Source organism: Lagopus muta, chromosome 9 (genome assembly GCF_023343835.1).
Source record: "Lagopus muta isolate bLagMut1 chromosome 9, bLagMut1 primary, whole genome shotgun sequence".
In the NCBI taxonomy this organism is placed as follows: domain Eukaryota; kingdom Metazoa; phylum Chordata; class Aves; order Galliformes; family Phasianidae; genus Lagopus; species Lagopus muta.
The window spans coordinates 8363267-8383747 of NC_064441.1; the positions used below are offsets into that span (position 1 = coordinate 8363267).

Genomic DNA, 20481 nt, shown 5'->3' on the forward strand with positions numbered 1-20481 from the left:
ATTTTGTTGTTTACATCAATATAGGAAATGTCATTTTGGGCAAGGCTTCACTTAGAAAACAAGAAGAATTGTATCCAAGGGTATTTAAATGCCACACATTTCAAACTTAGTACAGGAGAGCAAGTGATCTGAGAACTACCTGTATACTAATGGTCATCCTTCACGGGTCTTGCCTCCAAAATAAATTAAAAAAATTATGTGGGCATTTATTTCCTATAGCCAGATAAGTAATATAACTGGGTCATAGACGTGGTTAGACATAGCTCAGCTGTGACAATTCAGGCTCTAAATGAAGCTATAAAGACAACACGTCATTGTGCTGCTCGTGCTTGTATTTCCACATGCAGCTCTAACAAACCTTTCCACCACCGTCGAAGTATTCCAGCCTGTGTTAATGAGTCTGCTGTTGGCACTAACACACTTGCAGGATCTGCAAACACTTATTAAGGGTGAGACCAGGAACCACCAGAAGAGCTGGGCGCCAGGAGAGTCATGGATCCTCAATGATGCATACTTTGCTCAGGAAATTAAAGGTAATGAGTATTTGTCTCTTGTGCAGCTGCAGCATATTTAAAATATTTGTAGTTCAGATGTTTTCCAGTTGTCTTCTCACATCCTCTTCCTCTTTCTTCTGAGAAATTGTTGTTTATCTATTTTAATTGCACTTCAAAAGCCCTGTACTTTGTCTAGTACTTATTGGTGTTCATTGACAGTCACTACATAGAAACACTGTTTCACCCTAAACTGGAACAAAGCTGGATTTATGTTCCTCAGTCAGTAATATTATTTTTCTAGTAGAGCTACATAGCTGCTGTCTTTCCAACTTCACCAACTCAGTATGGATTATGTGGATTTGCACGTATGGATAAATCTCACTTGCTGGAAATCTGTTACAGCATTAAAAGATTCTTAAAGCTCATCACCTCTCATATCTGCAGGCAAAGGATGACCCACTATCTATTTTCAGACACCAACACGTTCCAAGTGACCACAGATTTCTTCATAACAGGCTCAGATGCTACAACTAGCGCTTTATGATGGCCTCCCCTCCACATGATGGTGCATCTGGAAGTGAAGGGTGAGAAATGCACGCATCTGCACTTGTACGTGCCACTGTCCTTACTCGGGCACTGTAATAGGCAAAATGCAGTTGACTCAGCAGCCCCCATCCTGCAGTGCAAGCTGTCTCGGGTACTACGAGTTCCTAAATGAAAGTCTACGTAATTTGCCTTCTTGAATACTCAATTCTGTGCTGCAGAACGGGTCCAAGAGCTGCAAGACGTCACTACCCCACCCCACGCAATTGAATGAAGTGATCAAGATGGCGGCCGGAAGTGTCGTTCTTCCACTTCCGCCGCGCTCCGCCCCCACGATGCCGGGGCGGGGAGCATGGCGTCGCTGTCGCCGCAGGAAGTGGCGGAAGGCTTTGGAGAGCGGACTCGGCGAAGCGGAAGTCGCTGAGGTGGACGGGGGTGGCGGCAGCGAGCGACGATGAACAACAAATTCGACGCGTGAGTCGGCGGTGTGGCTCAGGCTCTGCCTGCGGCTTCCATCCGCGATGAGTCACGGCGCCGCGCGCAGCCCCTTTCCCATTCCCGGCCCGGCGCCCTGGCGGAAGGCATCGCCGTGGGACGGGCCGGCCTTCTGGCCACGGTTCTCGCTCGGCTTTTCCTGCCCTCGGCAGGGAGTGGGGCAGGCCGGGAGCCCTGAGGCGTGCAGGGGGTGATGGCTGCCGCGCCTGGCTCGGGCTGTGGAGAGCCAGGGAAAGGGTCAGAAAGCTTCGGTGGGGTCTCTGTGGCTGCTGACTGCAGATCTGGGGGTCCACGCGGTGGGGTTTTTTTTTGCATTGGGTCTATGGTCCGGTACAGAGTGCTTGAATTCGTTTGCATGTGCCTGAGGAGTCTGTGTGTGCTGTCAAGTGTAGATTTCTAACCACCGGTGGCACTGCTAGCGGGAGGAGTGTATAAATAGAGGCTGCTGCTGCTTGGTTTGAAACTAATCAGCTCCAAGAAATAATGCTCACTGCCACTGTTCTTTTTCATTACCAGATTGAAAGATGATGATAGTGGAGACCATGACCAGAACGAGGAGAATAACACACAGAAAGACAGTGAGAAGGAAAAGAATGATCGAGAGAAACCACAGAGTACCACCAAGAGGAAGGTAAGGTGCTGATGGCTGTGTTCCCTCACCAGGGCATGAGCTGAGAGTTCTAGAGCTCTCAGTTTAAGGATAAAGAAAATGTCTTGGAGGACTGTGGTCGTGTTATGTTTTGTTATTGTGGTGAAGATGGCAGAAGAACTGTGTTACTCTGGTTTTGAAGTTTCAGCTTGGAACGAAGGTGCGTAATCTGGGTGGGGAGTGCTTCCTTCACAATTGTATCTAAGTGCAGCCAGGCTTTTGCTTAGATTAGAAAAAATGAATCTTTATTTTCCTGATCCCTGAAAACAAAATTTGGAAGAGGATGTGGGGAAAGGAGTAATTGACAGAGGAGTGGTGGCCTTCAGCTGGCTTACAAGCTGTGTTTGTCCTGTTATTGACATTACTCTTAAGATCTCAGTGAGTGCAGTGTTCCTGTGTTGAGAAGGTGGATATGATTCTATGTTCATATGATTCTATGCTTATTTGTTGTTTTTTTGTTTTTTTGTTTTTTTAAATCTTGTGCTTATACTACTGTGTCTGAAGTAATGCAGTCATTGTAAATTTACCATAGACAATAATAGAATAGAGATTTAAGCTCTTTACTCCTGCAGCAATACCAAGTGGGAAAAAAAGCCCCAAAGCCCTCATCTTGTGTCATGTCAGTTTTGACTCCTGGATAATAAGTTCTTGTTAACCTCTTTTCACACTCATTAGAAGACAGAATAATCCTCCCTGAGTGTTGGGGGTGTCGGTTGCTTAAGAGAGCTGCAGTCATCAATGAGTTGTAGTTGCTTTTGAATCATGGTTTAGTATAAATGAGTTTTATTCTTTGTAGTGAAGAATGACATTTTTTCTTCATTTGGAAAAAGATATTGCCATTTTTAGTTTGTCATTTTCTTTCGAGATGGTCACAGTACGGAATTAAAAGGTAAACTTAATAATGCTGTTTTTGATTGTTACGTGGCTTGTTTTTATGTGACAATTCTTAGAGCTTAAGTTGTTATTTCCTTGACCATCCCCACTCAGCAAATTTCTAGTACTCTTTGAAATAACCAGCTGCTGTTAGCCTAATGGTCCATGTCAGACAACTAGCAGCAATGGCATTTTTCGGTGAAAATTACAGTTTGTTGTTTGTTTTACACTCTCTTAGGATGGGAACATGTGCATTTCTGATGCTGTGAATATATTTTTTTCCATTCTTGCTGTAGAGGAGCACATTAGAGATAAGCAATGTTTTTTGTTCTGCAGGCAGTTGTCCCGGGACCAGCTGAGCATCCCTTGCAGTATAATTACACTTTCTGGTACTCCAGACGAACACCTGGGAGGCCTACCAGCTCACAGAGTTATGAACAGAACATCAAACAGATTGGCACCTTTGCCTCGGTGAGTATATCTCTGTTGTGCTTGTATCATTTGGGCATGATGTAGTCACTGTGGCTGGCTTACTTTCTGTGCATTGACTGTATACACATGCATGCTGCACTTCTGCTGTTGAAAGCAGAGGACTTACAGGTGAGTTCTTGAACTGCCTACAGCAAATGGCACGTCCTAAGCAGTTCTCTTTTGCCCCATGCTAGACAGCTTGAATAATAATGGAAGAATGGTGAGAACTCTTGTAACTGTAACCTGCTAGGTGCAACGTAACTTGAGCAAGAGAAACAGGTGAGCAAGAGAAGAAAGGAAGAGCTGTGAAGCAGTGATTGTACAGCTATTTCCCCCTACCCCCCAATATTTGCACCACAAAGAGTGTTTCAAGAACATTTATCTGGTATGCTTGGTGTGTGAGCAGCTGTTGGCCTGGTGTCTACTGTTGCTGTGGAAGTGATAACTGAGGTGCAGTTAGGTGTTGCAGTGAAGTTGGTTGGAAGGCAAACTGCTCTTCCTTTACCTTTTTGCTGTTTGTGGTTGTTTATTCCTAGAATGAAGTAAGTACTAGAAGGGCAGCGTTGGGTTGTTTTATGGTACTGATAATGTAAAACCATTTGAAGATCTTGAGGTACACAAGAAAAATTGATTGATATTGTAGGCTGGAAATGCTAGAATTCAGGTAGGATGGAAGGAGGTTGGTCAGAAGATTTGTTTCCAAATTCTGTTAAAGAAGAAGGGAGAATAAGCTCTAGGAAGGACTGTCTGATGTGAAGCCTGGGTTCACTTTGTCCTTTGCTTTTTCAACAGAAAGCTCTAACTCAAAGCTTTTAAATGCTAACCACTAGAGGGCAGGTGCACTCATTGTGAGAACTTACATCCAAATGCAGTATAGAAATTATCTTGCAGAAATAGATTTTCTGACCCCATCTCAGCCTTGATTCATAATTATATTGGCTATAAAAGCAAATTCCTGTGTGGATGGCAGAGATCAGAGTTTGAAGCAGAATTCCAAGTGCTGACCAAGTCGTCGAGGTCTCTGATGAGTACTTGGGATGGTGGCTAACCCCTCCAGCTTCACTGCTGATCTGATTAATAGCTGTGGTCTTACTGAGTGGAGTCCTCTTAAAATGTGGTAATTACTATAATCAATTCCAATGCCTTCTTTTAAAGATCCAGCCTCTCTAAAATCCTTTTTCATCTAGAGAATCTAAAAGAATAGATGTTTTATTTTTAAAAATTAAAAGTTCTGGCCAGGCTATCTGAAGTAGACACGGGGTGGCATGATGGAAAATGGTATTTTTCTAGTGGCCAGAATGTCATAGCAGGCTGTAAAGGGAAATAAGAGGGATTTAAACAAAAGCTCTGAGTGGCACCTAAAGATTTTAAAACAGCACCAGAATGTTTCTGTTGTCTTACAATCTGGATATAGTAAAAATCAATCCAAGATATATCAGATTTGGAGGCTTCTGCAGTCTCCTTTAGTGCTGAGAACAGTGGTTGGTGCAGGAATGAGTTCTCTTGTAGTGCAAGGAGGCTTGGCTGTAGCTGTTGCACTTGATATATGTTACTAATTTAAAGTTTGAGCATTAGAATCTGGCAACTGTTCTCTAGAGCAGAAGCTGTCTTAGCACAGACTGCACCAAATAATTTTTGCAGGCACTTGTTGAATGTTCCAGGTGGTCACTTGCTGATAGAGCCAATGAGAAGTAGGCACCCAAACTCTGATCCTATTGCTATCCTAATAAACACCCTCGTGACAAGAAATAAAGAGAAGAGGGGAAGGTGTGTCTGCCTAGCTGTTGTAGAAAGGGCTCTTAACAGTTTGAGCAGCCTCACTGTGTGGTTCATGTCATTGCAGGTGGAGCAGTTCTGGAGGTTTTACAGTCACATGGTACGTCCTGGGGACCTGACAGGCCATAGTGACTTCCATCTTTTCAAAGAGGGCATCAAACCCATGTGGGAGGTGAGTTGGGACTCTCATGTGTGCCTTGATACTTCCCCAGAGAATGATGGAGGAAACCTTCTGCGAAGAAGAGACTCTTGTTGCTTAAGGCACTCTTGGATTCAGCCTTTTCTTCTGAATTTGCTGTAAACTTATTCTCCAAACTCTGTTTTGTGGAACCTGATGGCTCTGTGATGTTCTGGCAGGGGAGAGGGCAGATGAAGGGAGTTTCTAGCTGTGCTTGCTGTGGGTCCAGAAGATACCTCTGGGCAGTGTTGCCTGCAGCTCAGTAAAAAGGGTAGCCCAGATAAGCTCTGTGCTCACTGCATACTAACTTTTACCCCTTATTATTCCTTTGTCCTATGGTGGCAGCGTGGAGCTTTCCTCTAAAAGGGACTGAACCTATCAATAAGGGAAGAACTAAGAAAATAAGAGGCAAGGAGATGCACATGCTTAAAAGCCTACAGCTGTACACAGAACAGGAAATGGAAAGAATACTTAGCCTCTTGTTCACCTTTTTTCTTTATGAAGCACTTGGTTTGCATTTGTTCATTTCTGTCCAAATCTGTATAAAGAGAGGAAAAAAAACCATCTTTGCCCAACAAATCATTCTTCCAGTTCCTGGCTGGCTTCCAGCAATGACCAATACCATTTGCAATATGAGAATTTTATGTGTTGCTCTGCAGTACCTAATTATGCTGCTTGGTCCTGAGAAATTTATATGTGACCCTGGTTGGCAATTATTTTAAGCAAGGTGTTTTATAGCCAGTTACTGCAAATACAATTTATATAAAACACTTAACCCTCTTTGGACTTCCAGTCAGCTCTCGATCAGCTGCACTGATAATGTGTCCACCAGAGAGCCCACAAGTTAATGATAGCAGAATTTCTGTAGAGAATTTCCCTGTAGCCATTTCAAGATGAGGACGGAGAGGCTCTTTTTATTTCTGCTCGGGTTGCCTCCTTGTACTTGTGGAAAAAGGCCCTTGTTGCTTCCCTTCTCTTTGCTACTCTTTTTAGGGCTTTTTGTTCCTTCCTCTTTGAAAGTAAGCTTAGTTACTGTAATTTCTGTGAGCATGTATACATATATGTAGTTCTGATCTCTTTTAGTATCCATCTGTGCCTTTTCTGGGTAAAGTCATAGCAGTAAGCATAATGTTCCCATGTGATTTTCTGGGCCGTGGATCATTATTATTCCGGTAAAGGGAAATGAAATGCTTGACTGAACCAAAGCTTGTTTAACCTGAAAGAAAACTAACAATAACCATAAAACACACAGTACAGCATCTGCTTCCCAATGACCATTCTCTCTCTAGCCTGGAACCTTCCTAAACAATGTTTAAGGTGTTTTGAGCTATACCAATTTATTTTCTTCCTGCTGTAAGTCAGTGTGGAATGTTTGAGGAGTTAAATCCAGCATCCAAAGGCTGAACTCTGGGCAACTTAATTCTTGGAGTGGGGTGTCCACAGCTTGGAAAACAAGGATGCTGAATCAGAAAGCGCTTTGCATTTCATGGGAATGTACCACATTCCTAGAACTACTGCTGATTGGCTTCTTCATCTTGCACGTGGCTGCTCTCATGCTTTGAGGTTTGTTCAGAGCTCACACCTTCCCCTTGCAGTATGGGTTCTAACACTTACATGAAGACTGGGGGTCTGGTGAATGCTGCTCTTGTGCTGACATTTTCCTGTTTGCTCAGGATTGCTTCACTGGCATTTGCTTTCTCTGAGAGCACACAGATGCTTAGTTTTTCTAAGTTCTAAGGAAGCTTTATAGCTTCCTTTAGCTTTATAGCTAAAATAAAGTTAATTTTGTTCCATTAAGATGGATTGGGCTGTCTCGCCTAGCACCTTTGAAGTGTAACTTAGGTTGGCAAAGGGGATTGCTAATTATTTGGCCAGGGATGTTCTGTGTAATACACTTCTCTACGAACTCTCTTTTCTTCTCTGTTTCTGTCCTCGACCTCTGTTCATTCCCTTCCTAACCGCCACCTCCTCTTAGACTTATTCCTACTTCTCAGTTGTGGGCTTTGGATGGAGTTTGTTTCCCTTTAAGAGTTTCCAGCTACAAGGAAATGCCACAGTGAGAATTCTGCACAAAGGAAGAGCTGCTGTTTGATGTGCTTGTGTGTTCTGTGAAGCAGGGCAGTCCGTAGCAGTTTTCAGTTCAACATACAGAATTGCAGTTTTGAGGTGATGGGTTGGGCACTTAGCATAAATTTTTCCTCTCCTTTCTCCCAATTTTTGTGTATTTCCTTGGCTCAGCACAGTTCATCTGTATCTGTGATAATGACAGTGGCTTTCAGAGAAAGGGCATTTTGTGTTAACTTGCTATGTGAGCTCATTCCTGGAAATGCTGAAGGAAAGTGTGTTCCTACTTTCCCCTTACTTTTAAACATGATTTTTTCAAACTGTTTCCCTGCCTTCCATGTTCTGTGATAAGGGATTTTTCCTCTTCTAACGAGGAGAGCTACGTATACAAGGGATTAAACAAAGGTGGAATTAGGCTAGAGTTTGGAATAATTTTAGGGTTCTTGCCTCCGATTCTGTGTGCAGATGGATAGGTTGTTGTAGGCGTCACTAGTGGGATCAAAATACTGAAGGTTCAAGCCTTCAGTGTATAGTGTCCTCTGGAATGTTGAGAGTCATTGTTTCAAATACTTGGTATTCAAAGTAAGTGGCATTCCTCTTTCTCCACTTGTATGGGGGAGCAGAGAAATGCTTTTGCTTTGAAATACCTCCAGATATCCTGGTGCTCCACCCCATCAATATCTGCTACTGTCTGTGGCTTCGCTGTCTTGTGGGAAGCAGAAAAATTACTAGAAGAAAACAAATTGATTTCTTGCACATCTTCCTAGGATGATGCCAACAAAAATGGTGGTAAATGGATTATCCGTCTGCGAAAGGGCTTAGCGTCACGATGTTGGGAGAATCTCATTCTGGCCATGCTTGGAGAACAGTTTATGGTGGGCGAAGAAATCTGTGGGGCAGTCGTCTCTGTCCGATTCCAGGTAAGCCGTTCTGAGAGCTGGCATATGCTCCCATTTGGCAGGGCTGCAGAAAATGCCATCTGCTTACCCCTTCCTTACATGCAATTCTGTAGGAGGACATTATCTCGATATGGAACAAGACAGCCAGCGACCAGGCCACGACAGCCCGGATACGCGACACGTTACGAAGGGTGCTCAACCTACCTCCCAACACCATCATGGAATATAAAACACACACCGATAGCATCAAGTACGTATGGTGGCAGGGGGAGGGACTGCTGCAGGTGGCATGCGTGCTCGAGCAATTTAATGCAGATCACAGGAATGGAGAGAACTGCTCGTGTGCATCGGGGCTGTTCGGTGCGAACAGTAAGACAAACAGCGGCGATTGTTGCCAGTGTGCTTTGAAAGCTAAATGTCTGTGTCATTATTGTGCTGTTATTAGGTTCGTTCTGTTCTAATAGTGTTCTTTTTGAAGTGTATAGTCCTGGGCTTTGTTAGCAATCCACCCAGCCTGTCACTTGGGAGATGGCTGCCCAGAGTGGGACTGTGGCTTCATATATTCAGACACAAGATTGCAGTGTAGGGGGGGGATGTGAGATCATTAGAATAAATAGAGATTCAAGGGAATAAAGTGCGGAAGCTAACAGGGATTTATAGTGCCATTAGACTTATAAATGTTCTTGGGAAAGAGCTGTGTGAATTTACAGTGCTGTACAAATGATTTCTAATCATAATAAACGTCGTATATTAAGTCTTCCAGGCCCTGGTGACAGAGGGTCTTTAACAAGACTAGAAGATCATGGTACACAGAGAGGACAACTGTATTTTTAAATAAACCTATTATAGCTTACCATACCAGGCCATTCAGGGTGACTTTTATTTCCCATAGTGTGACAGAGAATTGCATGTGCAAGTATTGGTTATAGTGAATCACTTAGCTTTTTTTTCTTTTCCTGACATATGTTATGAACCAATACACCAATTAGATCATATTGATTAAATTAACACTTGGAAGAAGTGAAACAAATTAATAAGATAATGAGCTTTTTTCTAGTCCAAACCTTAATCAGGGTCCAAGTACCTTTCATGACTTATTTTCATTGTGCTGGCTTGTCCTTTCTGCATAAACACCATCTCTTTGGTGTGCTGGCAGAGAATTTGGTGAGCTCAGTCCTGCTTTTAGGAGAAATATAGCTACTAGTAGCACCTGATTTGGGGTGTGAGTCACTAGCAATAATACATGAGTCTGTTTAAACTGCCTTTAGGCATCTAGTGCTCCACATGGCCCTCCTGCCTGTGTGTGTGGGAAGGAGAAGGAGAAGGGAAATTATTGTTCTTAAACCCTGTCTTTTTCCGGTAAGCTTTGGTGTTTTTGAAAGTTCCTACTTACGTTGAAATCTTGTGATTTTTGCCAGTAACATTTCTCATGTGCTTCTTGCCAGGAGAGGGCACTATCAACTCTCTACCTGTGTTATGAGGTAGCAAAGTGCTCATGTGGACATTTTCCAGGATATTTTGCTTGTGTTCTGCAGTAGAAGGCTGCAAGCTGGTACTGCGGCTTTCTGATGTGAGGAAGGAGATTGTTCTGTTCTCCCAGACTCTGTAAGGAAAGCTGTATCCCAAGCCTGTGTTGCAGCTGTGATATTTGTTTGTGTAGCAAGTTGAGACAGGAAGTGATGTGGCTTTTCCTTTATAAGCTATCCCCATCAGCACTTCCTAGGTCACAGTGCTGCTGTTGCAATGTTTGTGTCTGGTTTTGCTCAGGCAGGCATCAGTCCTGGAGTGATGGTGCATCCGGTGTCACGGTCTTATTTCCCTACTGTAGTCTGTCAGACCGTGTTGGCTGTCCTCTCTTTCTCTGTAGCATAGGTTTCATTTTATTCTTCTGATGTATGGTGCAAGAGGAGCTTGTCCAAGAATAACAGGTGTTTGAGGAATCAAATTTAGTGGTTCAGATTACAGTTGGGAGCAGTTGTTAAATAGAACCAGGCTGGCTTGTCTCCCGCATACCCTTCTGTGGGTAGGAGTGGTTGTCAGAAGTTGGTTTGGTGTCCTAGTGGAGTAGGTCTGAGCAATTAACCTTCCATCATGTAGGGTGTCATGAAACTTTTTTTCCATTGCTTTGCTTGAGCTGCAGCACTCTGCTTTTAGTGCAGTCCAACATTTCCTTCTAATGGTGCTGGTGTAAATTCAGACCAGAGCTGCTTGTCATTGGAGTTTCTGTGTAGTGGTGCGTGGACTGACTTATTGTGCTTTTCTTGCTCAGTATCAGTGCTAGCACGGAGGAGTTGCAGGCAGCAAGCTGCAGGGAGGCAACGGTGCCTGCTTTGTTGACAGAGAAGAGCAGGACAGCCCCAGCTTTCAGGCTGACTCCGCTTGGCTAAGCTTCATGTCATTAAGGATTTCTCACTAATGAAGAATCTCTTGTGTAACTAGTTCTATCCTCCATAAAGTCTGGCTCCTTTTCCTCGGCCATCTATCAAGCCCTGTTGAAATACTGTCCGTCATGAATAAACTCCACTTATGCTGTGCATGTACCATGTGATTTATGGCTCGAGAGGGCTTTCTAGCCAGCGCTCAGTATTCACACTCTGGCTGTGTTTTATGAAAGGCTCTAATGGAAGAGCCATGCTGTAGGCTTTGTCAGGACTGCCTTTCTAGGGGAGCTTGTGGCATTTTTCATTTGTATGGGCTGCATCTCTCCTCTAGAGCTCTGCTCGTGTGCAGGGTTTGATTGGCATTGATTGTGCTTTGGGAAAGGGAGCATGCTTAGCAAGAAAAGAACAGGCGTTTCTCAAAACCTTGACTTTCAGGTAGTGAATTGACCTGGATTAGCCTTTGACACACTGTAAATGAACACTTTGGTAGAAATTGGTAGTGTGCCCCTCACTGTGGAAGCTGAGCACTGTGTTTCAGGTTTTATATATTCCCTTTGTGGTATTGCACTTCATATTAACTTGTTTTTAGACACCATTTTTCATGAGTTGTCAGTGAGGCTGCAGCCTCCTTTGTTTCAGAAGGTGGTGGCACTGCCAGGCTGCTTTTGAAAAGTATCTGTTGCTTCACAGTTATTCCAAACAGCTCTTCTGCATTCTGTCCCTTCAGCTCACAGTGGTGGGACTTGTGCATTTAGCTAGATAAGCAGATCTTTCATTGCAGTATTCACATATTCATCCTTTCTCTTGCTTGCTATATTGACAAGCTGCCTAAATCCCTGCAAGTGGAAGGGTCGGCCTAGTCTGTATTAATTACCAATCTTACTGGAAGAGCTCGAGCATTCTCTTGTACTCTTCTTAATTCCAGAGGATTTATAGTACCTTAGACGTTATAGTGCTCACTCAGTACCTGAGAACACCACATTTTGTGGGCTGCCTTCTTTCAGTAGCTGGAAAGAGGTTGCTTCTCTTTGTTCCTTCCCAGAGGTGCACTCACCTGAAGCGGACAGTGTAAAAGGTTCTGTCATCAGTGTTCTTACCTTGGAAGTGACATGGCTCAGCACTGACATTGGGTTATGGGCAGCAGCACTCTGTGTGGTTTGGAATTAAGGAAAAACAAATCTTTTTAGAATGTATGCTCTGTGGTTTGTGGTGTGTTTTCTTGCGCGTTGTTTTTTGTTTTGTTTTTGAAAAGCCCTGTCTGGGGTTTTCAGCCTTACTTTTCTTTGCTGATAACCTGTGTGGTCAATGACTATCTCCTGTGCTGAGAGCTCCCACCCACAGCACCATCCAGGATGCCCACGAGAGCTGAACAGCATTGCTTCATGTGACAGGAGAGACCAGGCATTCGCTGTGCAGCTGTACTGTGAGCTTCCACTGAGCTGAGTGGTCTGGAAATATTTTGGTTGCTGTGTGACTTTATGGATCGTCCTGTCAGCTCAAAAGCAAGGCTACTTTTTTTTTTTTTTCTGAAAACAAAGCTTCAGTTATTTGTAAGTGCCTGCTGCAGTGAGAGCTGAGCAGGGTATAAAACTCTCTGTTCCTTTCAAAGTCACTACTGATAACTAATGGGATGGCTCGAGTAAATGAGAAGAATAGTTGATCTTAATAGGGCTGGCACTGGGTTCATTTCACTGCAGGCAGTTGGAGGAAATGGCCTTGGACAATATTTTAGTTAGGAAGCAAGCAGATAATCCTAGGGAGGGAATAAGAGTAAGAAGAATGCAGGAACAAGGTTATTGTGTTTTAAAGATTAAAAAAAAAAAAAAAAAAAAAAGGAAATAAAGTGGGGGTGCAGTGAGTGGGCAGTGCAGTCTTGAATTCGAGGGAGATGTGACAGAAGAAATCCTCAGGGGAAGTGGTAGATGTGTGGCCAGATGAGTGTTTCTGAAGCAGTAAGATGGTGATGGTGTGCTGGTGAGAAGTCTCCTTGTTATGTAAACTTGACTTTTTTGTAGCACTAGGTTCCATTTGCTTGCTAATTTCCAGGAACATTAGGAGTTGATACTCTTCAGTGGTGCTGTCCTATTTGTGTCATCTTTGTCTTCAGCTGTACCTTGTCTGAAGTTGCTCAGTTTGCAAATGGGCCCCATGCACACTGGGTTGTCTTGGATCTTGCCAGCTCTAGAGGGCTGTGTTGCTTCACTCTCGTTCCATCAAGTCAAAGAACAGGAATAAAAGACAAAAAAGAGCGGTGAGGTTCCAGATCTGATAGCTGTCCTCTTCTCCTGAGGCTCTGCAGTGCTGGCTTAATCCATTTATCACTCCATTCTCCAATTCCAGTAACCTTTCTTGGTGCTGCAAGTTAAGAGCACTTCCGTAGACTCAGGCTTTGAAGTGATGGATTCACTGCCTTTTCGTTTTTAATTCTTCAGAAGCATCTGTGACTGTGTAAAAGGCTCCCATATCTTGGTGGCCTGTCTCTTAGCAAAGAAGCTGCTGTAATCCACTTCATGTTTCTTTTCAAGAAGGTCAGTTCAGATATGTTGTCCATAGTTGTGATGGCTTCCCCACTGGCCTTAGCTGTGGATACTGCCTCTTAAACGAAAGGATTATTTCAAGCTACAAGAATATCCTGGATATTTATTTTTTTTAAAGCTGTTGGCCTGTGGGCTTGTCACAGAGTTCCTGGTTGGCTTTGGATAAATCCTTTAAGCACTTTGCTAGAGTGTGGGGAGCACCAGAAGAGTCAGTGCTGCTCTTGGCACCATGTATGCAGTGTGCAGTGAGCGGTGGCCGTGCTGGCAGGTTGCATGCAGACTGGTGGAAGGGACAGACCTCGGTGAGTGCTGTGAGAGCAGCATGTGCTGTGAGCTCTCTATCTCCTTTTTTTATTTTATCTGGGGAAGGAGATGGGAGGGAAGCAGAGCCATGTTGAAAAATACCGAAGGGGAACTGCTGGGATTTTGAGAAAACAACTGGTGCTGCTTTCACAGTTTAGATTTAGAAAGTCCCTTGAAGCAGCTGTGGTTGTTCTTCCCGTTTTTGATGAAGTCTGTGATGGTGGCTTCTTTTTGCATTTGTTTTTTTTTCCTTCAACTTGAAAGGGAGCTCTGCTTGCATCCTGACCCTGGGAGTGAGGGAGACAGTGGGAAACTTCAACAGTTGTGGGTCAGGAATGAGTGTGGAGGAGCAGCTCTGGCTGGCTTTATTTAGCCTGCTAATGTTTCCATTTCCCATCTGTTCAGTGGGAATAACCTAAGTGTTGGGGATCAATTCACTGAGTATCTGATTGTCACACAGACAGTATAGCACTAAGGTACTAAAAATGTCTATACATAAAAATAACCTCTTAGACTCTCTGGCACTGTGCCCTTGGCACATCACAGGTCATAAAGATTCTGCCAGACAAAATTAACTGGCAGCCTCGTTCAGTACGAAATGGAGAGCAGTTTGCTCTGCTAGCACAGTTTAGGTACATTAGAGCAGACACATCTTGGTGGATTTTTTCAGTCAAGTCAGCAGATAGTTGGATTAATTAGCAGTATAATATGTATGAGGGTCTTTGCTTAAAAATTCTTGGCTGGAAGATCCTTTTCTCAGTGTGTGAGGAGGGCTTGGCAGCTGGAGGACTGTGTGTGTGATGTTATGAGATGTTGGAACTGAGAACTCCTTGGTTTGGAAGGGTAGTACATTACTGATTATGTAGGCAGATAATCTGCCCTCGTGTCCCTTCTGCGGAGAGGACAGAAGCTGTGGGTTTGAGGGGGACTGCAGGAGAGCAAGGAGATGTAATTATTGGTAGTAGGAATGTGGTAGGAGTAGAAGGAATGGGAAATTGAAGGGAGGATACGAAGGTAGAGACTGGAATGAGGCTGGAGATGTGGGTAGCTTTCCAACTTGTATTCAGTAGTTGGGAAAGATTGTGGCTGCAAGTTTGTCTTCACCCGACTTTCTTCTGGAGAGTACCTGCAGCCTCTGGTGCTGTGCACTGGCTGGGTAACAGGCAATTTTCTGTGGCCTTTCAGGGCACTCTGTGTTGGCTTTATCAGGGGAGACTTGGAGGAAATGCACCCATTTAGGAGCCTGTGCTGGTGCCTTGTTTAGAATGAGCCACCGGTGGGTTTGTCTCTGACAAAGCTGTGTGTCAAGCTGGATTGCAGATCTGACCTCAGCAATCATCTGTGGCAATCATCTGTGAGAACCCTTAGCAAGACCTTGTGCTAACTTACCCTTTATTCTGCCTAGCACTTTCCCAGCTGAGTGCTGAGGGAAGACTGATGTGCTAGTGAACCCCAGCTGTCTGGAGAGCTGTCCTTGCAGCATTTATAGCACCTTTGCTGTCTGCTTTTTCTCTTCATGTTTTCTTTGCTTTAAAATGTCTGAGTGTCAGCTCAGAGATTAGATGTAGCTCTGGGACTCCTGTGGATGACTGTTACTTGTCCATCCTAGTCATGATCAGGAAGATTTTTGTGCTCCTGGGGATTCTCAAAAGGTGAATTCTGATCCCTTTCAAAGAGGGATTTGCCATCCTGCTTTACAGGAGGGTAGTGTCACAAATTCCAAGGTAGACATCGTGGTAACAAGCTTCTTGCTCATGCCCTGTTTGCTGTGTCCCCAGCAAGCCTGCCTGCCTGTGATGTAGTCTTTCATAGTACCCATGACATTCACTCTGCTGGTACATTCTGTTTATTTGGGCCTTTGCTGGGAAAGAGCATGTGACAGCTGAGCTGCTTTTGCAAATGCTGATGAGGAGCTTGACTGTGAGGCACAGGTAGGAGCCAGGCTGAGGGTCCATTTCAGGCACAGATGCTAACTGCTGTGGAATTTCCATCTCTGTACTCTCCTGTCTGTTGCAGTGGCCTGATGAGGCAGTGCAGGAAACAGGATGTGAGGTGTGGCTGGCACTTAGCAGCTAAACTCAGCAAGACCGCCTGGGTTTATGGCTGACCTGCGTTCCCTTTAGGGTCCCTCTGGCTCTGTGGAACTTTGGATTGGTGAATGGCTTGGCATGTGCTGTAGCCTCCAGCACTGTTCAGCTGCGTATGAAAAACGATGAGGTCCTTTGATGTCTCTGATCCTGGAAGATAGTAGTCATGCTCACATTAACCTCAGCATCATTTCTTTATTTCCCTGAGAGGGGCTTTCAGAATGGTGCCTTTGTAAAACAGACAGCAATTTTTCAGTCTGCTAACTTTGTACGTCAGTAACATTCTCCACCAGGGAATGCAGCGCTAGGCCTGTCCCTCCAACTTGTTTGAAAACGTTTTCATTTCTGATAGCTCTGGCTTTTTTACTGGGCTGTTATTAACGGTGCAGGTTTACAATAGGAAGTGAGATTTTCTGTAAACAATTGGATTCTGCTGCCTGACTGAGGACTGGCCTATTAACTGAGCCATACAGCATTAAAAGAAGACCCTATTGTAGGGATTACTGCAGAGATGTGGTGAAGCACGAGGCCAGAAGCTAGCTGAGTTTAACCTGCCAAGGAATGTGATAATCCTCCAGAAATACAAAACACTGGCTATTTTATTAGCGATAGGAAATGGATATTCCATTTGTGACTGGGAAGGTCATACCTGTCTCTGGGTATTAATGTGCCTATATCGCCAGCAGCCAGTGGGAACGCTTCGTGTCTGTGCAGAACGTAAAAGCTGCCTTGCGCTGTCAGATGTTTGGCTGGGTTTTAAGGATGCTTCTATCCACTAGGGCTATCAGAGAATATTGCCTTGCTCTCTGAAGACGAGTGCCTTTCAAACGCCATTGAATGTTTCTGCTCTTGTTAAAAGTTAAGAAGCCTTTGATCTGAAGTGCTGTTTTTTTGTTTTTTTGTTTCATTTTTTTTTTCCCTCTGGCTTGCCAGGGCCTGGGAGGAGTTTCATGGCCTGGTGAACAGCAGTGGCCGCTGATCGAACGCTCCCCCCCCTCTGTCACACCCAGGGTAGGGCCTCATCTTTCTTCCTATGTGACTTCATGGCATACCTCTCAGCTTCCATCCCTCTTCCCACGGTCTGGCACGTTTTCCTCTTGCCTTGTAGGCCAGGTGGTGGTTCCACCGCTGGCTTTTTCCCAAAGATCAAAAAGCTGTGGTTGTTTGTTGTTGTGGTGTGTTTTTTGTGACCAAAGGCATCAACATTCACAGTGGTCTGCATTCACTCAGCACTTTCTGTTGCAGTGCTGTGTGCTGCTTTGTTAATGTGTCCTTCCACCGTGCAAGCCGGTTGTATCCCAGACCTGGTCCTAGGAGGCTGAGAGGTATGTCTTCAGCTTGGGTCTGCTGCCTAGGGTTGTCTGTTAGCAGCTATGAAGTGGTAAATGAGTGCTGAGCACATCCGTGCAATGGATGCTGAGAGAGGTGCCTAGAGCTTGGCATACATGCCTTTGCTCTTGTCAGTAGGCTGGGGCAGAATAAATTAGCCTGTCAATAAAAGCTTGTTCAGGAAGGACACAGTAGCAACTGTATTTAGAAATAAGAATAATGCTGTGGCCCAAGGGATGAAACTGCCTGCTACTTCTGGTAATGGCAACCAGCCATGTGCAGAGAAAATAGGCAAGGTGAGCTCAGTGCTGTTGTGATTGTTTTTTCCCCTCTAGGGCCCAGTTTCCTGACAGCAGGCACTTTCTGTAAAAAGGGCTTGCATGAGGCCTTGTGATGGGGGCTGTGTTCGGTTGTAGCCAAATAGGGTTGCTGTGTTGCCAAGCGCCAGGGCAGAGGAACCCACTGAGAGAAGCAAATCTATTGTCTGAATCCCACCTTGTGATGGGATATAGCTGCTCCAACACAGCTGAGCTCTGGAGAGCTGCTGGGAGTCCCGCTGCTCCCAAAGCACCTTCCACAGTTTTGGACAAGCAGTGCTTTCATAGTTTGCTCTGAAGTCTTTCCTTCCTCACAGATCTGGGCTTTTGTGAGGATCAATGTTTACAAAATATTTCACAAGCACTTAGCAGTATTTTTATTGTTAGAGGACGTTCAGGTGACCTTCCAGAAGAGAAAACCACCTCACTTTGTTAAATACCAGTCTCAGAAGGCAATATGTGTGCCAAGTGGATAGAAAGACAGTGACAGATTTGATTTAGTTCTCCACTATATTGAGTTACCTGTGCTAACCAGGGAGAGCAGTGGTGAGCAGAGGGATGGGGGCATTGTGATAATGGTGAGAAAACAAAAGATGGAAAAACTGTTCAAGAGCTAACCAGAGTGTGCCATCCTCCTGGGTAGGTGGCACAGGTGAAAGTACACTGTGGGATGAAAAGTCATACTGCTATTGCAAATTAACTGGAGTCCAGTTAATGAATTCTGAATCGTGTTCCCAGATGGCAGCACAGCCTGCTTTGTTTGCAAGTACAAAGGTGAACCCCAGTCTTCTACAGATAGCCTCCAGCATGGTTTTTGCTGTCAAGAAAAAGTAGAATAACTTGGTTAACTCTCCTGAAGAGTATTTTTGACTTCCTTCTGCTCCTCCAGCTTGCTTCCTGGAGCTGCTCCAGCATGCACTGTGATGTTACAGCTGCCACGTGGCTCTTAGCAGTGCACAAACCTAGCTCAAGGCTTTAAACAGGGTTTTACAGTCCTGCAAAGCACCTTGCTTCTGAAGCTATGAGCTGCCTTCACTCTTCAGCAAAGCTGTGCCAGTTTGGTGCAATGTGTGCTCAGGCATCCTTGGGTGGTCGGTTTGGGCAACTTAGTGTCCTGCCCTGGTTAGGGGAAGGCACCAAACCCATTCTCCCAAAATAATTATCATCTCCTTTCATTCCATTTGGATAAGAAAGGAAACAAACTAAAACAAACCAATACCTTTCTGTTGATGAGTAAATATGCTTTGCCTATTGCTGCTGCTCACAGGCTAGCAGTAAGCAGATACAAATTTCTGTAATCTGCCCCATCTTCAATCACTGCTGTGTCCTGCAAGACTACACAAATGAAGGTGGTGGACCAGCACTCCTTTGTTGGTAGCCCCATGGCTGTACTCATATGAGTAAAAGCTGCTGAGGAGACTCTCCTATTTAAATTTAGGGGAACTGTCATTTTCAGATTAAATAGTCCTTTGGTCTCTCCTGCCTTAAAAGAGTGAACTTATTGATAATGAGAACAAAATATACTGGACCTGGAGGTCCATGAGGATAAATATTTGAGAAGAAAGAGATCTTGCAATTTAAATCCCAGAAGCTGTCAGGGAGATGTGCAGTGCCTACTGTATGCTTTGACAACAAGAGGTAATACCTTTTTCTTCCCAATGAGTGATGATGAAGCAAGATCTCCTTGTGTTCTGGAGCAGCAGGTTGGCTCAGGTGGAAAGTCTCTAGTTAGGAAGCAGATCCGCTAAGGAGATTTAACAAGCGTTGATTTGGGTGACAGGCTGGGTTGGCAACACTGATAGCCATGGTGGGTGGGATCATGGGGTGCTGGGATCTGAACAGTGCACATATTTAACCTCTTTCTTTCCTCTGTTTTCCAGGGATAATTCAAGCTTTCGAAACACAAAAATCACATTGTGAGAACAAGAGTTGGCACTAAGCTCCTCTCTCCGTGTTGACAGCACTGAGAGGTTTCCACCAGTGCTCTCTGACCTCTGAAGGGACTCATGGGCCACTCTCGCACTCCTTCTTGGAGGAAGGATCCATCTGAAGCCCTCCAGCAGTGGTGATGATAGAGGCTGGTTTTGTCATACACAAACTTTTTTAGCAGTGGGGCGGGAGGCCAACCTTTCGATTAGCAGTGTGCCCTTGGGGCCGCATCTTGCAGCACTTTCCTCTCTTTCTGTACGTGGCATGCAGGATCTCTGGGATTCTGCCTTGATGTCAGAGCCTTTCGCTGAGGGATACCAGTATTATAAATCTCTCTGCAGCTGGGAGGAGCTTCCCAGTTGAGAGTCAGCCCCATGGTTTTCAAATGCCCACTTTCAGCTCTGCCAATAAATTATTGGGTCTCTTTGTTTCTTTCAGTCTTTTTTTCTTCTGCTTTGTCTAAAATAGTACTTCTCTAGCCTGCAGTGAAGCCCTAGGGCTGTTTCTGATAGCTCCATCTTTCCCTCAGCTACCCACATCCGTGACCCTTAGCCCTGCAGCAGCAAAGCACTCCTAATGCCAGGGTGGTCAAACTTCATTGTACTGGGGGAGTTATGTGGACATGCAGTAGTGCAGTGGTTCATTTGAAGAATTAGATGATTACTTTGTCTTTGCTTCTTCTTCATATTCCTTGGTTAGCAGTGCCTTGCACCCAGCCTTCCATGTTTGGGCTGCAAGCTGCCTATAAACTAGGACAAAGAGGTATTTGGTGTCACTTGATTGCTGTACTCCAGCCATCTCACTGGAGAACCATCAGGAGAGGGTGAATGTGGGGCTGTGCATGCTTCTGTAGGCAGCTGGGCTGGGGTGTGCTGTTGTTTGTGAATCTCCAGCCATCTGCGAAATGGACTCCAGTGGCTGTAGTGAAAGAGGGTGATGGCCTGGACTGCTGCTTGGAGCTGCATGGAAGCTGTGACCCCCTGTCTCCTGTGCTCTGGGGTAAGGCTGGACTGATGTGTTGCTGCTTGGGAAGCCAGCATGGCTGCAATTCAGATGCCACGGAAACAATAGGAGCTAATTATTTCCTCTGATTCTGCTTGACTACAACACTAATTGTACTCATTAACAGCTTTAGCCTTTCCCCTCTTCCTTAGGG

The 20481-nt window shown here is 44.7% G+C and overlaps 1 protein-coding gene across 2 annotated transcripts; it reads left to right on the forward strand.

Annotated features, from left to right (window-relative positions):
- The first annotated feature begins 1374 nt into the window (after window positions 1–1374).
- EIF4E2 (eukaryotic translation initiation factor 4E family member 2) lies at window positions 1375–19762 on the forward strand. 2 transcript variants are annotated; one of them, XM_048955081.1, is made up of 8 exons: window positions 1375–1511; window positions 2049–2163; window positions 3391–3525; window positions 5369–5473; window positions 8311–8463; window positions 8556–8692; window positions 16684–16761; window positions 19277–19762. In XM_048955081.1, exons 1-7 carry the CDS (start codon window positions 1492–1494, stop codon window positions 16727–16729), a joined length of 711 nt encoding a protein of 236 aa, XP_048811038.1. In that variant the 5' UTR covers window positions 1375–1491; the 3' UTR covers window positions 16730–16761; window positions 19277–19762. The 2 variants fall into 2 exon arrangements, with proteins under 2 accessions (XP_048811038.1, XP_048811039.1); XM_048955082.1 differs by lacking the exon at window positions 16684–16761.
- The last annotated feature ends 719 nt before the right edge of the window (window positions 19763–20481 follow it).

Bases quoted from the DNA above. Each gene is read 5' to 3' on its own strand.
- EIF4E2 (XM_048955081.1), top strand. From the start codon at position 1,492: ATGAACAACAAATTCGACGC. The intron at 1,512-2,048 runs GTGAGTCGGCGG...TTTCATTACCAG, and splicing joins ATGAACAACAAATTCGACGC to ATTGAAAGATGATGATAGTG. The intron at 2,164-3,390 runs GTAAGGTGCTGA...TTTGTTCTGCAG, and splicing joins AGAGTACCACCAAGAGGAAG to GCAGTTGTCCCGGGACCAGC.